A 17,759-nucleotide genomic window follows, 5' to 3' on the forward strand; every position below is an offset into this window, starting at 1 on the left:
CTACTGCATAGCCTGCAGTATTATTTCTGTTCAGTAAAAGAAATTCCACTCACTAGTTCTACTTAAAGACAATGGGCTGGCAGGGTGGCTCTGTGGGCAAAGTGCTTGGACCCATAGTTGTGAGGACCTGGCTCACATCCCAGGTTCCCACAAAAATCCAGATGCAGCAGCAGCATGGACTGTATTTGGAGTGATGCTGTAGCAATATGAGAGATAGAAATAAGAGAATCTCACAAGAGCCTGGCCTAAAAAGCATTTCATGGTAGGAGTGAACAACACACTTTGTCTCACATCTACTCCCAAACTTGTCTTCTGATCTCCACCCATATGCTCCACAGGGCATGAAGAGAACTTACCCTTAAATCATAAACATGAACAAATACACAAACATATGAAGACACATCATACACACGGATCTAAAACATGGATCTAAAAAAATAAGTTAGTATGACAAGAATTTTGATACTTTTTTCATTGAATCATTTTTCTCTATTCCCTCTCAGATAATGCTTTCATTGGGTGTGTACAATTTTGAGGGATCAAGTTCTTCTTGAAATAACTTACATTCTATACATATTGCATCCACAATTCACTCTCCCACCTAACACCTAAAAAAGAGTAGCAGGTAAGTATTTAATAGAGTGGAACACAAGAGAAAGCTGGGTGGTGTTGGTGCACACCTTTAATCACAGCACTGGACAGGCAAAGATGGGAGGATCTGGTCTACAGAGTGAGCTTCAGGACAACCAAGAATAGATAGAGAAATGCTGTCTCACAAAAATATATTTAGTAGGCTCCTTTAAGACCCATGTGATGCTCTAGTAAATTTCCTGCTGACACAAACTCCCTGCGGGTGAAACAGGAGCAGGTGCCCTTTTAGCAGCAGTACACATTCTGTTGAGCTGATTTGCATATGGAGTCATTATTCAACAGCCAAGGCTCCTATAAGGGCTGCTGCCAGGAGACTAAAAAGCACCTCTCTTCCAGCTCTCAGAGATGGAGACAGACACATTTCTGCTTTGGGCTCTGCTTTTCTGGGTTCCAGGTGAGGATGCAGAGAAGTGTTGGGGAGAAGAGTGTTGGATGACCTCTGTGGCCATCATGACTTTTCATGCCTGAGGGTTCTTGGTCTTTGTAATTACTGCATTTGTAATGTCTCTGTGTTTATCATTCCAGGCTCCAATGGTGACATTGTGCTGACCCAATCTCAAGCTTCTTTGACTGTGTCTCTAGGGCAGACAGCTACCATCTCCTGCAGGGCCAGCCAAAGTGTCATTGCATATGGATATAGTTATATGCACTGGTACCAACAGAAACCAGGACAGCTACCCAGACTCCTCATCTATCTTGCATCCAACCTAGCATCTGGGGTCCCTGCCAGGTTCAGTGGCAGTGGGTCTGGGACAGACTTCACCCTCACCATCAATCCTGTGGAGGCTGATGATGCTGCAACCTATTATTGTCAGCATAGTAAGGAGTTTCCTCCCACAGTGCTCCAGGGCTGAACAAAAACCTCCTGGGGTTGCAGCTCACTGAGGCTCAGTCTCTCACTTCTCCCTTATTCTCTGACATCCCAACACAGAGCTCAAGGTTTATTTAGAAAAATATCTCATATAATGAAACAAGTTTTATAAACAGATATGTATATGTATCTCATTCTTCATGCTTTGTAATTTAATTATTTCCCAATGAAATATATGATTGTTTTAATTATCATTTATCATTTAAATTTTTATTAACACATATTTACCTCTGGATTATTTTCCCTTCTCCCCACACTCCCTGACCACATCTCTGCTTATTCCCTTACCCTCAGAATCCTCCTTTGACTTTCCAGTCACTGAGTTTACTGTCTCTATAATTCTGAAAATAGGAAAAGATAACAAATAAAAATTATGTCACTATAAAACAGTGTTACATATACAGCAGAGGACTTGCAGGTCAGTATTCAATCAGAGATTGTACACGTAACCCTCAAGAGACTGGAGTCTTAGGGAGTTCAGATATCAGGTGGAGTGGAGTCGTAGGGGATGGAGACATCCTCATGGAGACAGGATGTGGGGAGTAGGATTGAGTTGTGGAACAGACAATGGGTGCAGGGGCTTTGTAGAGGACTAAAATCAGGAGTGTGCAAAAATAAATAAGGAATTTTTTTAAAAATAGTGTTAACTAAGACATTTATAGGTATGCGTGTGTGCATGTGTGTGTGTGCATGTGTTTATGTGAGTGTGTGTGTGTGTATGTATGTGTGTGTGCACATGGGTATATGTTTGTGAAAGAACAACCTGCAGAAGTTAGTTCTTTTTTCCACCAGGTCCACACAGGGAATCAAACTCAGGTCATCAGTCTTCACATGCTTCCCGGTACTGGGTGAGTAACCATGCCAGCCTGAAGTACTATTTCCTTATTGTTTTTTCCCTACATTCTTTGCTTACATTCCAAATAATTTCCCCTTTCCCGGTTCTCCCCTCCATTTAAGTTCCATAAGCCCTCTTCCCTTGGCCCATTCCCCAATCAAACACCTCCCAATTCACTGTCCTGGTAATCCCCTAAATTGCTGCACTGAGTCTTTCCAGAACCAGGGCCCTCTCCTTCCATCTTCTTGAGAATCATTTGATATGATAATTGTGTCTTGGGTATTCACGGCTTCTGGGCTAATATCCATTTAATCAGTGACTGCATTCTTTCTGCATGGCTGTTTTTTTGTGATTGGGTTACCTACCTTAGGATGATATTTTCCAGTTTCTACCATTTGCCTAAGAATTTCATGAATTCATACTTTTAAACTGCTGAGTAGTATTCCATTGTGTAAATATACCACATTTTCTGATTCCATTCCTCCATTGAGGGACATCTGGGTTCTTTCCAGACTCTGGCTATTATAAATAAGACTGCTATGAACAAGAGGGGCTTCCGGGCGGCAAGCGGGGAGAAGTAGGTGTGCTCCAGTGAATCCAGCGGACCCCAGCGGGAGCCTTAGGGTGCCTGCTTTGGGATCTGAACAGCCTGGGCCACAGCGCTCAGTCTCCAGGAAGTGCGGGAGACCCGGTGTGCACCCAGAGGCAGTCTGGGAGCTCCCAGCGCAGCTTGCTCCTGTGGCGCCAAGCTTGGGTTCCAGTCCTGAGGCCTCTGGCAGGAGCCCTCAGCTCTCTCCACTTCCGGATCCAGATCAGCCTGGGCAGCAACACCACATCTCCAGGTCCTGCAAGAGGCAAGAGGGGCTTCCGGGGCGGCCACCTGGGAGAAGTAGGTGTGCTCCGGTGAATCCAGCTGGCCCCAGCGGGAGCCTTCAGGTGTCTGCTTCAGGATCTGAACAGCCTGGGCAACAGCACCCTGTCTCCAGGCAGTGCAGGAGGCAAGCTGTGCACCAGAGGCCACCTGGGAAGGGGCAGCTTGCACTGGTGAGTCCAGCATTGACAAGACCAACTAACACCAGTGAGAACTAGATGGCAAAAGGCAAACGCAGGAATGTCACTAACAGAAATCAAGGCAATATGGCAACATCTGAAACCAATTCTCCTCTACCAGCATGTCCTGGATACCCCATCACACCAGTAAAACAAGATTTGGATTTAAAATCACTGGTCATGATGCTGGTACAGGAACACATGAAGGACATACTTAAAGAAATTCAGGAGAAAATGGATCAAAAGTTAGAAGTCCTTGCAAGGGAAACACAAAAATCATTGAAAGAAATCCAGGAGAATATAAAAGCCAATAATGAGGAAACACAAAAAACACTTAAAGAAATACAGGAGAACTTTGGTCAACAGGCTGAAGTCATGAAAGAGGAACACAAAAATATCTTAAAGAATTACAGGAAAGCACACACAAGCAAGTGAAGGAGCTAAGCAAAACCATCCAGGATCTAAAATCAGAAGTAGAAACAACTAATAAAACTCAAAGGGAGACTACTTTGGAGATAGAAAGCCTTGGGAAGAAATCAGGGGAGAGAGATGCAAATATCAACAACAGAATACAAGAGATAGAAGAAAGAATGTTAGATGGTGAAGATTCCATAGAAACCATGGACTCAACAGTTAAAGAAAATGCAAAAGGCAAAAAGCTTGTAACCCAAAACATCCAGGAAATCCAGGACACAATGAGAAGACCAAACCTAAGGATTATAGGCATAGATGAGAGTGAAGATTTACAACTTAAAGGGCCAGCAAATATCTTCAATAAAATTATGGAAGAAAACTTCCCTAACCTAAAGAGAGAGATGCCCATGAATATACAAGAAGCCTACAGAACTCCAACCAGACTGGACCAAAACAGAAATACTTCCCATCACATAATAATCAAAACACCAAATGTTCTAAACAAAGAAAGAATATTAAAGGCAGTAAGAGAAAAAGGCCAAGTAACATATAAAGGAAGACCTATCAGAATCACAGCAGACTTTTCACCTGAGACTATGAAGGCTGGAAGGTCCTGGGCAGATCTCATGCAGACTCTAAGAGAACACAAATGCCAGCCAAAACTACTATATCCAGCAAAACTCTCAATCACCGTAGATGGAGAAACTAAGATATTCCATGACAAAACCAAGTTTGCCCAATATCTATCCACAAACCGAGCCCTACAAAGGATAATAGGAGGAAAACACCAATACAAGGAGGGAAACTTCACCCTGAAAAAAGCAAGATAGTAACCTTTCATCAAACCCAAAAGAAGTTGACCAATCAAATTTAAAAAATAACGTAAAAAATGACAGGAAGTAACAATCACTATTCCTTAATATCTCTTAACACCAATGGACTTAATGCCCCAATAAAAAGACATAGACTCACTGCATAGATACGTAAACAGGACCCTACATTTTGCTGCTTACAGGAAACACACCTCAGGGTCAAAGACAAACACTACCTTAGAGGAAAAGGCTGGAAAACAATTTTTCAAGCAAATGGTCTCAGGAAACAAACTGGAGTAGCCATTTTAATATCAGATAAAATCGACTTTCAACCCAAAGTCATAAAAAGAGACTCTGAGGGACACTTCTTGCTGGTCAAAGGAAAAATACAACAAGAAGAACTCTCAATCCTGAACATCTATGCTCCAAATGCAAGGGCACCCTCTTTCGTAAAAGAACTTTATTAAAACTCAAAGCACACATTGCACCTAACACAATAATTGTGGGTGACTTTAACACTGCACTTTCCTCAATGGACCGATCAGGAAAACAGAAACTAAACAGGGACACATGAAACTAATTGAAGCTTTGGACCAATTAGATTTAACAGATATATATAGAACATTCTATCCTAAAGCAAAAGAATATACCTTTTTCTCAGCACCTCATGGTACCTTCTCCAAAATCGACCATATAATTGGTCACAAGACAGACCTCAACAAATATAAGAAGATCGAACTGATCCCATGCCTCCAATCAGATCACTATGGAGTAAAAGTGGTCTTCAATAGCAACAAAAACAACAGAAAACCCACATACACGTGGAAACTGAACAATATTCTACTCAATGATACCTTGGTCAAGGAAGAAATAAAGAAAGAAATTAAAGACTTTTTAGAACACAATGAAAATGAAGACACAACATACCCAAATCTATGGGACACAGTGAAAGCAGTGCTAAGAGGAAAACTCATAGCCCTGAGTGCCTCCAAAAAGAAAATGGAGAGAGCATACATTACCAGCTTAATGACACACCTGAAAGCCCTGGAACAAAAAGAAGCTATTTCACCCAGGAGGAGTAGAAGGCAGGAAATCATCAAACTCAGGGTCGAAATCAATCAAGTAGAAACAAAGAGAACCATACAAAAAATCAGCAAAACCAGGAGCTGGTTCTTTGAGAAAATCAACAAGATAGATAAACCCTTAGCCAGACTGACCAAAGGGCACAGAGAAAGTATCCAAATTAACAAACTTAGAAATGAAAAGGGAGATATAAAAATGGAAATCCAAAAAATCATCAGAACCTGCTACAAGAGCCTGTACTCAACACAACTGGAGAATCTGGAGGAAATGGACAATTTCCTTGACAGATACCAAATACCAAAATTAAATCAGGACCAAATAGATCATCTAAACATCCCATGATGCCTAAAGAAATAGAAGGATTCATAGAAAGTCTTCCAACCAAAAAAAGCACAGGACAAGATGGTTTCAGTGCAGAATTCTATCAGACCTGCAAAGAAGAGTTAACACCAATACTCTTCAAACTATTCCACAAAATAGAAACAGAAGAAACACTACCCAATTCCTTCTACGAAGCCACAATTACGCTGATACCAAAACCACACAAAGATCCAACAAAGAAAGAGAACTTCAGACCAATTTCCCTTATGAACATTAATGCAAAAATACTCAATAAAATTCTTGCCAACCGAATCCAAGAACACATCAAAACGATCATCCACCATGATCAAGTAGGCTTTATCCCGGGAATGCAGGGTTGGTTCAATATATGGAAATCCATCAATGAAATCTACTACATGAACAAACTCAAAGAAAAAAACCAAATGGTCATTTCATTGGATGCTGAAAAAGCATGTGACAAAATTCAGCATCCTTTCATGCTTAAAGTCTTGAAGAGAACAGGAATTCAAGGCCCATACCTAAACATAGTAAAAGCAATATACAGCGAACCAGTAGCCAGCATCAAACTAAATGAAAAGAAACTTGAAGCAATCCCACTGAAATCAGGGACCAGACAAGGCTGCCCCCTTTCTCCTTATCTTTTCAATATTGTACTTGAGTTACTAGCTCGGGCAATTCGACAACATAAGGAGGTCAAAGGGATAGAAATTGGAAAGGAAGAAGTCAAACTATCATTTGCAGATGACATGATAGTCTACCTAAGTGACCCAAAAATCTCCACTAGAGAGCTCCTACAGTTGATAAACAACTTCAGCAAAGTGGCAGGTTATAAAATCAACTCAAGCACATCAGTGGCCTTCCTATACTCAAAGGATAAGCAGGCTGAGAAAGAAATTAGGGAAATGACCCGCTTCACAATAGCCACAAACAGTATAAAGTATCTTGGTGTGACTCTTACCAAACATGTGAAAGACCTTTATGACAAGAACTTCAAGACTCTGAAGAAGGAAATGGAAGAAGACCTCAAAAAAATGGGAAAACCTCCCATGCTCATGGATCGGTAGAATCAATATAGTTAAAAAGGCCATTTTGCCAAAAGCACTATACAGATTCAATGCAATACCCATCAAAATCCCAACTCAATTCTTCACAGAGTTAGAAAGAGCAATTATCAAATTCATCTGGAATAACAAAAAACCCAGGATAGCTAAAACTATTCTCAGCAACAAAAGAAAGTCTGGGGGAATCAGTATCCCTGACCTCAAGCAATACTACAGAGCAATAGTGTTAAAAACTGCATGGTATTGGTACAGTGACAGGCAGGAGGATCAATGGAACAGGATTGAAGATCCAGAAATGAACCCACACACCTATGGCCACTTGATCCTCGACAAAGAGGCTGAAAACATCCAATGGAAAAAAGATAGCCTTTTCAAGAAATGGTGCTGGTTCAACTGGAGGTCAGCATGCAGAAGAATGCGAATTGATCCATCCTTGTCTCCTTGTACTAAGCTCAAATCCAAATGGATCAAGGACCTCCACATAAAGCCAGACACTCTGAAGCTAATAGAAAAGAAACTGGGGAAGACCCTTGAGGACATCGGTACAGGGAGAAAGTTCATGAGCAGAACACCAATAGCATATGCTCTAAGATCAAGAATTGACAAATGGGACCTCATAAAATTACAAAGTTTCTGTAAGGCAAAGGACACCATCAAGAAGACAAATTGGCAACCAACAAATTGGTAAAAGATCTTCACCAATCCTACATCAGATAGAGGGCTAATATCCAATATATATAAAGAACTCAAGAAGTTAGACTACAGAAAACCAAACAGCCCTATTAAAAAATGGGGTACAGAGTTAAACAAAGAATTCTCACCTGAAGAACTTCGGATGGCGGAGAAGCATCTTAAAAAATGCTCAACTTCATTAGTCATTAGGGAAATGCAAATCAAAACAACCCTGAGATTTCACCTTACACCAGTCAGAATGGCTAAGATTAAAAATTCAGGAGACAGCAGGTGTTGGAGAGGGTGTGGAAAAAGAGGAACACTCCTCCACTGCTGGTGTGGTTGCAAATTGGTACAACCACTCTGGAAATTAGTCTGGCGGTTCCTCCGAAAACTGGGCACCTCACTTCCAGAAGATCCTGCTATAGCATTCCTGGGCATATACCCAGAGGATCCCCCACCATGAAATAAGGATACATGCTCTACTATGTTCATAGCAGCCCTATTTATAATTGCCAGATGCTGGAAAGAACCCAGGTATCCCTCAACAGAAGAGTGGATGCACAAAATGTGGTATATCTACACAATGGAGTACTATTCAGCCATTAGAAACAATGAATTCATGAAATTCTTAGGCAAATGGATGGAGCTAGATAGAGAACATCATACTAAGTGAGGTAACCCAGACTCAAAACGTGAATCATGGTATGCACTCACTAATAAGTGGATATTAACCTAGAAACCTGGAATACCCAAAACATAATCCACACATCAAATGAGGTACAAGAAGAAAGGAGGAGTGGCCCCTTGTTCTGGAAAGACTCAGTGAAGCAGTATTCGGCAAAACCAGAATGGGGAAGTGGGAAGGGGTGGGTGGGAGGACAGGGAGAGAGAAGGGCACTTATGAGACTTTCGGGGAGTGGGGGGCTAGAAAAGGGGAAATCATTTGAAATGTAAATAAAAAATTATATCGAATAAAAAAAAAAAGACTGCTATAAACATAGTGGAACATGTGTCCTTACTGGATGCCGGGGAATGCTCTGGGTAAATGTCCAGGAGAGGTATGACAGGGTCCTCTGGAAGTGTTATGCCATTTTCTGAGGAACCACCAGACTGATTTCCAGAGTGGCTGTAACAACTTGCGATCCCACCAGCAGTGGAGGAATGTTGCTCTTTCTCCACATGCTCTCCAACACATGCTGTCTCCTGAGTTTTTAATCTTAGCCATTCTGACTGGTGTGAGGTGAAATCTCAGGGTTGTTTTGCTTTGCATTTCTCTAATGACTAATGATGTTAAACATTTCTTAAGGTGCTTCTCAGCTATTCAAAATTCTTCAGGTGAAAATTCTTTGTTTAGCTCTGTACCCCATTTTTAATAGGGTTATTTGGTTCTCTGGCGTCTATCTTCTTGACTGCTTTGAATATATTGGATACTAGCCATCTGTCAGCTGTAGGGTTGGTGAAGATCTTTTCCCAATTTGTTGCTGGCTGTTTTGTCCAATTAACAGTGTCCTCTGACTTACAGAAACTTTGTAATTTTATGAGGTGCCATTGGTCAGTTCTTGATCTTAGAGCATAAGCTATTGGTGTTCTGTTCAGGAACTTTTCCCCTGTGCCCATGTCGTCAAGGGTCTTCCCCAGTGTCTTTTCTATTAGTTTCAGTGTGTCTGATTTTATGTGGAGGTCCTTGATCCACTTTGAGTTGAGCTTAGTACAAGGTGATAAGAATGGATCAATTCACATTATTCTGCATGCTGACCTCCAAGTGAACCAACACCATCTGTTGACAAAGTTATCTTTTTTCCACTGGATGGTTTTAGCTCCTTTGTCGAAGGTCAAGTGATGATATGTGTGTGGGTTCATTTCTGAGTCGACAGTTCTATTCGGTTGATCTACCTGCCTGTCACTGTACCAATACCATGCAGTTTTTTTTTCCTGGAAAAGGCAAATTTTACTCTTCAAGAAGAGTGTGTGCTTAGAAGAGTAAAAATTACTAGACAGGAAGTACATTTGGTTTCTGTTCTAACTCAAGTGGGGGCTATGTCTTTTCCCTATTGGCTGAGGTCCAACCTCACAAGATTTTTTTTTTTTTTATTCGATATATTGTTTACTTACATTTCAAATGATTTCCCTTTCCTGGATCCCGCTCCCTGAAAGTCCCATAAGCCCTCTTCCCTCCCCTTATTCCCCAATCCACCCCTTCCCACTTCCCTGTTCTGGTATTGCCCTACACTGCTGCACTGAGCATTTCCAGAACCAGGGGCCACTCCTTCCTTCTTGTTGGGTATCATTTGATATGTGGATTGTGTCTTGGGTATTCTTTTTTTTTATTTAATGTAAGTGACATTTTTATTGATATATTTTTTATTTACATTTCAAATGATTTTTCCCTTTTCTGGATCCCCACTCCCCGCAAGTCCCATAAGCACTCTTCCCTCCCCCTGTTCCTCCATCTACTCCTTCCCACTTCCCTGTTCTGGAATTCCTCTATACTCTTGCACTGAGTCTTTCCAGAACCAGGGGCCACTCCTCCATTCTTTTTGGACATCATTTAATATGTGGATTATGTCTTGTGTATTCAAAGTATCTAGGCTAATATCCACTTATCAGTGAGTGCATACCATGATTGATCTTTTGAGACTGGGTTACCTCACTTAGTATGATATTCTCCAGCTCCATCCATTTGTCTAAGTATTTCATGAATTCATTGTTTCTAATGGCTGAATAGTACTCCATTGTGTAAATATACCATATTTTTGTATTCATTCCTCCTTTGAGGGACACCTGGGTTCTTTACAGCTTCTGGCTATTACAAATAGGGCTGCTATGTACATAGTGGAGCATGTGTCCTTATTGCATGCTGAAGAATCCTCTGGATATATGCCCAGGAGTGGTATAACAGGGTCCTCAGGAAGTGTCATGCCCAGTTTTCTGAGGAACCCGCAGACTGATTTCCAAAGTGGATGCACCATCTTGCACTCCCACCAGCAGTGGAGGAGTGTTCCTCTTTCTCCACATCCTCTCCAACACCTGCTGTCTCCTGAGTTTTTGACCTTAGCCATTCTGACTGGTGTGAGGTGAAATCTCAGGGTTGTTTTGATTTGCATTTCCCTAATGATTAATGATGTTGAACATTTCTTAAGGTGTTTCTCAGCTCTCCGAAGTTCTTCATGTTAAAATTCTTTGTTTAGCTCCATACCTCAGTTTTTAATGGGGTTATTTGGTTCTCTGGGTTCTACCTTCTTGAGTTCTTTGTATATATTAGATATTAGCCCTCTGTCAGATTTAGGGTTGGTGAAGATCCTTTCCCAATCTATTGGTTGACGTTTTGTCCTTTTGACAATGTCCTTTGCCTTACAGAAACTTTGTAGTTTTATGAGATCCCATTTGTCAATTCTTGATCGTAGAGCGTAAGCTATTGGTGTTCTATTCAGGAACTTTTCCCCTGTGCCCAAGTCTTCAAGGGTCTTCCCCAGTTTCTTTTCTATTAGCTTCAGGGTGACTGGCCTTATGTGGAGGTCCTTGATCTACATGGAGTTGAGCTTAGTACAAGGAGATAAGAATGGATCAATGTGAATTCTTCTTCATGCTGACCTCCAATTGAACCAGCACCAATTGTTGAAAAGGCTATCTTTTTTCCACTTGGTGGTTTTAGCTCCTTTGTCGAATATCAAGTGACCAGAAATGTGTGGGTTCATTTCTGGGTTTTCGATCCTATTCCATTGATCCAACTGCCTGTACCAATGCCATGCAGTTTTTAACACGATTTCTCTGTGGTACTGCTTGCGGTCCAGGATACTGATTCCTTGAGATGTTCTTTTACTCTTGAGAGTAGTTTTAGATATCCTGTGGGTTTTTTTGTAACTCCAACTGAATTTGAGCATTGCTCTAACTCTATAAAGAACTGAGTTGAGATTTAGATGGGGATTGCACTGAATCTTCATATTGCTATGGTAAGATGGCCATTTTTACTATATTAATCCTGCCAATCCATGAGCATGGAATATTGTTCCATTTTCTGAGGTCTTCTTCAATCTCCTTCTTCAGAGACCTGAAGTTGTTTTCATACAGATTTTTCACTAGTTTGGATAGAGTCACAGCAAGATACTTTATATTGTTTGTGGCTCTTGAGAAGGGTGTCATTTCCCTAACTGCTTTCTCACCCAGCTTATCCCTTGAGTATAGGAAGGCTACTGATTTGCTTGAGTTGATTTTATAACCAGACACTTTGCTGAAAATGTTAATCAGCTGTAGGAGTTATCTGGTGGAGTTTTTTGGGTCACTTACGTATACTATCATATCATCTGTGAATAGTGATAGTTTGACTTCTTACTTTCCAGTTTCTATCCCTTTGACCTCCTTATGCTGTCTAATTGCTCTAGCTAGAACTTCAAGTACTATATTGAAAAGATATGGAGAGAGAAGGCAGCCTTGTCTAGTCCCTGATTTTAGTGGGATTGCTTCAATTTTCTCTCCATTTAATTTGATGATGGTTACTGGTTTGCAATATATTGCTTTTACTATGTTTAGGTATGTGCCTTGAATTCCTGTTCATTCCAAGACTTTTAGCATGAAAGTATGCTGAATTTTGTCAAATGCATTTTCAGTATCTAATGAAATGACCATGTGGTTTTTTCTTTAAGTTTGTGTAGTGAACCACCCTTTGTTCTTCTCTGTTACAAGATGGCGCTGGCCACATGCTGCTCCCTGGTAGTAAATCACTGGAACACATGCGCAGTGTGCTGCATTCCTTATCTCACTTACATGCTAATGAAGAACTCAATGAGTTCACCTATGAGAATACGGCTGGTTATCTCCCTGGGCAAATGAGGCTAGCTAGGGTACTTAAGGTCAGGCTGGGAGAGGGCCGGGGCCGCCAATACAAGAATAAACTTAAGTCAAGGTTTCCCGAATAAACCATTACAGGAAGAAACTCCTTGTGTCGCGTAATCTTTGCTGGCAAAGGTGGACGTGACAAGTTTGTTTTTGTAGGGGATTGCATTGATGGATTTCCATATATTGAAACATCCCTGTATCCCTGGGATGAAGCCTACTTGATCATGGTGAATGATCATTTTGATGTGTTCTTGGATTCGGTTGGCAAGAATTTTATTGAGTATTTTTGCATCGATGATCATAAGGGAAATTGGTCTGAAGTTCTCTTTCTTTGTTGGATCTTTGTGTCGTTTTGGTATTAGTGTAATTGTGCCTTCATAGAACAAGTTAGGTAGTGTTCCTTCTGTTTCTACCTTGTGGGATAGTTTGAAGAGTATTGGTGTTAGATCTTCTTTGAAGGTCTGATAGAATTCAGCACTAAAACGATCTGATCCTGTGCTTTTTTTTTTTTTTTTTTTTTTTTTGGTTGGAAGACTTTCAATGACTACTTCTATTTCTTTAGGGGTTAGGGGACTGTCTCGATGATCTATTTGATCCTGATTAAATTTTGGTATTTGGTATTTGTCTAGGAAATTGTCCATTTCCTCCAGATTTACCAGTTCTGTTGAGTATAGACTTTTGTAGTAGTATCTGATGATTTTCTGAATTTCCTCAGTGTCTATTGTTATATCTCCCTTTTCATTTAAATTGTATAATGCTCCTCTGATTAGTCTGGCTAAAGGTTTATCTATCTTGTTGATGTTCTCAAAGCTCCTGCTTTTGTTGATTCTTTTTATGGTTCTCTTTGATTCTACTGGATTGATTTCAGCCCTGAGTTTGATGATTTCCTGTCTTCTACTCCTCCTGGGTGAATTAGCTTCTTTTTCTTCCAGGGCTTTCGGGTGTGCCATTAAGATGTTACTGTATTCTCTCTCCATTTTCTTTTTGGAGGCACTCAGGGCTGTGAGTTTTCCTCTTAGCAGTGCTTTCATTGTATCCAGTAAATTTGGCAATGTTGTGCCTTCATTTTCATTAAATTCTAAAAAGTCTTTGATATATTTCTATATTTCTTCCTTGACCAAGGTATCATTGAGTAGAGTATTGTTCAGCTTCCATTTATATGTGAGCTTTCTGTTGTTTTTGTTGCTATTGAAGACCACTCTTACTCCATAGTGATCTGATAGGAGGCATGGGATTAGTTCAATCTTCTCCTATCTGTTGAGGTCTGTCTTGTACAGTGACAGGTAGACGGATCAATGGAATACAACTGAAGATCAAGAAATGAACCGACACACCTATGGCCACTTGATATTTGACAAAGGAGCTGAAAACATCCAGTGGAAAAAAGATAGCCTTTTCAACAAATGGTGCTGGTTCAATTGGAGGTCACCAAGCAGAAGAATGTGAATTGATCGATCCTTATCTCCTTGTACTAAACTCAAATCCACGTGGATCAAGGACCTCCACATAAAGCCAGATAAACTGAAGCTAACAGAAAAGAAACTGGGGAAGACCCTTGAGGACATTGGTACAGGGGGAATGTTCCTGAACAGAACACCAATAGCTTATGCTCTAAGATCAAGAATTGGCAAGTGGGACCTCATAAAATTAAAAAGTTTCTGTAAGGGAAAGAACAACATCACAAGGACTAAACAGCAACCAACAAATTGGCAAAAACTTCACCAACCCTACATCTGACAGAGGGGTAATATCCAATATATACAAAGAACTCAAAAAGTTGGAACCCTGAAAACCAAATAACCCTTTTAAATATGGGGTACAGGGCTAAACAAAGAATTTTCACCTGAAGAACTTTGAATGTTTGAGAAGCATCTTGAAAAATGCTCAACATCATTAGTCATTAGGGAAATGCAAATCAAAACAGCCCTGAGATTTCACCTCACACCAGTCAGAATGCCTAAGATTAAAATCTCAGGAGACAGCAGGTGTTGGCTAGGATGTGGAGAAAGAGGAACACTCCTCCACTGCGGGTGGGATTGCAAGATGGTACAACCACTTTGGAAATCAGTCTGGCAGTTTCTCAAAAAACTGGGCACAACATTTCCAGAAGACCCTGCTATACCACTCCTGGGCATATACTCAGAGGATTTCCCAGCATGTAATAAGAATACATGCTCCACCATGTTCATAGCAGCCCTATGTATAATAGCCAGAAGCTGGAAAGAACCCAGAAGTCCATCAACGGAGTAATGGATACAAAAAATGTTGTATTTATACACAATGGAGTGCTATTCAGCCATTAGAAACAATGAATTCATGACATTCTTAGACAAATGAATGGAGCTGGAGAGCATCATACTAAGTGAGGTAACCCAGTCTCAAAAGATCAATCATGGTATGCACTCACTGATAAGCAGATATTAGCCTAGAACGTTGGAATACCCAAGACATAATCCACATATCAAATGATGTCCAAGAAGAAGGAATGAGTAGCCCCTGGTTATGGAAAGGTTCAGTGCAGCAGTGTAGGGCAATACCAGAACAGGGATGTGGGAAGGGGTGGATGGGGGAAGAACAGGGGAGGGAAGAGGGCTTATGAGACTTTCTGGAAGTGGGGAGCCAGGAAAGGGGAAATCATTTGAAATGTAAATAAAAATATATTTTTATGGATGGAGCTAGAGAACATCATACTAAGTGAGGTAACCCAGACTCAAAAGGTGAATCATGGTAGGCACTCACTAATAAGTGGTTATTAACCTAGAAAACTGGAATACCGAAAACATAATCCACACATCAAATGAGATACAAGAAGAAAGGAGGAGCGGTCCCTGGTTCTGGAAAGACTCAGTGAAACAGTATTCGGCAAAACCAGAACGGGGGACTGGGAAGGGGTGGGAGGGAGGACAGGGGAAGAGAAGGGGGCTTATGGGACTTTCGGGGAGTGGGGGGGGCTAGAAAAGGGGAAATCATTTGAAATGTAAATAAATTATATCGAATAAAAAATTAAAATATATATATATATATATATATATATATATATATTAAATAAAAAAAGAAATGTAAATGAAGAATATATTCAATAAAAATGTAAAAAAAAAAAAAAAAAAAAAAAAAAAAAACCCAGCATACTGGAGATGTGTATTATGGCTAACATTTACTCTGGACATAGAAATGGATTCACAAAATTAATTAGTCAAGAGAGCTTTTTCAGATGAAATAAAAACCGATTTTACTATAGATCTAATATTCCTGTTGAGATTTATTACTAAGATTTATTATTAAGATATGCATAAAATAGCTATAAAAGTCAAACATTTACTGATAACCAATCATATGTACATTTATTTTAACACATTTTGTTATATGTATTTTTATCATTAATTAAAGATGAAAGCTAATTTGGATTCTAATTTTTACAAAAAGAATTAAATCTTGTCTGAATATTTTATTCTATTGTATATAGAGTAACATCAATATATTTCAAATGAGATAGATATCAGCACAAAACTTCTGTTTTATATAAATATATTCTTTTTTATTTGTTGAAACAGATTTTTATAATCCTTAGTAATTTTTAATTTTAATAAAATTAATTTTCAATCTGACAATGTCCCAGAAAATAGGCAACTTATCATTGTACTATTTCCCACTTCTTTTTTTTTATTAGGTATATTCTTTACTTACACTTCAATTGTTGTCCCCTTTACTGGCTTTCCTTTCCCCCCAAACTCCCATAAGCCATCTCTCCTTCCCCAATCAACCCTCCCCCACTTCCCTGTCCTGGTATTCCTATTCTAAAAGTAGAAGAACTGTGTTTGAGACTATTTTAGAACCTTTTGGAAATTCTGTCTTTGTCTCAGGACATTTAACAACTTTTATCTACTACAAATCAACAATTAATGTAAGACCCAAAAAACTGAGGGCACCCCAGTGCCCCACACCTCGGAAGGCAACACCTATATCACTCGCAAGAAACAGTCTTGATGCAATTAGCAAGAGGATTTTTATTCCAGAGCCCTGGGTTCCACAGCCATACACTGTGCAGGGGTAGAGGACTGTGGACCCTGTGCAACTCAAGTCAGGATATTTAAAGGGTAAAAATCACAAGGCAAGGGGTGGAAGACAATCATGCACGGGACAGGAAGTACAGAATGAGCAAGTCAGGCAAAGTTTATGCCTTAAGGCAGGTTAAAAATTATCTGGAGCAAACATCCTTGTGGCATTGTATAGTTAAACATTGGTCCAGTCATCAGATGAGCTAGTTCCTAGGACAGGGTGGGATATCTCTTGAGGCCAAAAGTCTCAAGCTGAGGGTGGAAAGGCAAGTTACTCGGTGACTCAGTGCTAAGCTAATTGCTGGGGTCTAAAAATATTGAGTTGGGGGTCTCTCATTCCACACTACCTCTAATCTTCAAACTCCATGGCCTATATCTCTGATTCTACCTTCTGATATTGTTGGTGAAGCATAAGAATCTGCACAGCACTTATATATTCTCTAATAAAAACTATTAACTAGTTAATCACACAGGTTCCAATTGTAAGCAAAAGGAGTAAAATTGCTAAGGGTCTCATCAAAGCAGAAAGCAGGGAGGTCAAGAGTACAAGATAAGGGCCTTTCCATCAAGTCTCGAGGTTTTCTTTGCAGTGGCATCTAACGTAGACTGAATTTCCAACTTGGAAGTGACATGGGACTTGCAAGTCTCCTTCTCCTGAGTTGGCCTCACAGAGCTGCTTTCATGCTCTCTGTGTCACCCACTCCTGCCTTGAGCCTAGAGAACAAAGGCCTGAAGAGCACAAAGGCTAGGAGAGCTATCTAATCATTAACACCAGTCTCTGTTAATTTGGTGAGGGTTTTTCTTTTTTTTAATCAGGGTTTCAGCAACTGCTCTTTAAGCCTTTTTATAAAGATCCAGTCACCTGTCTGGAAGCAATGAGAAGTCTCTGGCATGCCTGGAGCATTTAAGGCAGACAGTTTGAGCCAAATCTCATATTGTGGGATACCTTCTGGAAGGGCCCAGTGGACACCAAAGGAATAGAGGTATCAAATAGGATCTCTAGGGGGGTCAGCGGTCTGTTAAAAAACAAGGGGAGAGGCAACACCCAGACTGAGCCAGTCTCCAAGGTCAATTTAG

At 40.3% G+C, this 17,759-nt stretch overlaps 1 gene segment (V, D, J or C); it reads left to right on the top strand.

The window, feature by feature from the left end:
* Positions 1–941: 941 nt before the first annotated feature.
* LOC127677168 (Ig kappa chain V-III region MOPC 63-like) lies at positions 942–1,520 on the top strand. The segment is given in 2 exon segments: positions 942–1,045; positions 1,177–1,520. Coding segments are annotated over 2 exon segments (378 nt in total).
* Positions 1,521–17,759: the final 16,239 nt, after the last annotated feature.

This window comes from Apodemus sylvaticus, chromosome 2 (assembly GCF_947179515.1).
Source record: "Apodemus sylvaticus chromosome 2, mApoSyl1.1, whole genome shotgun sequence".
Taxonomy (NCBI): Eukaryota; Metazoa; Chordata; class Mammalia; order Rodentia; family Muridae; genus Apodemus; species Apodemus sylvaticus.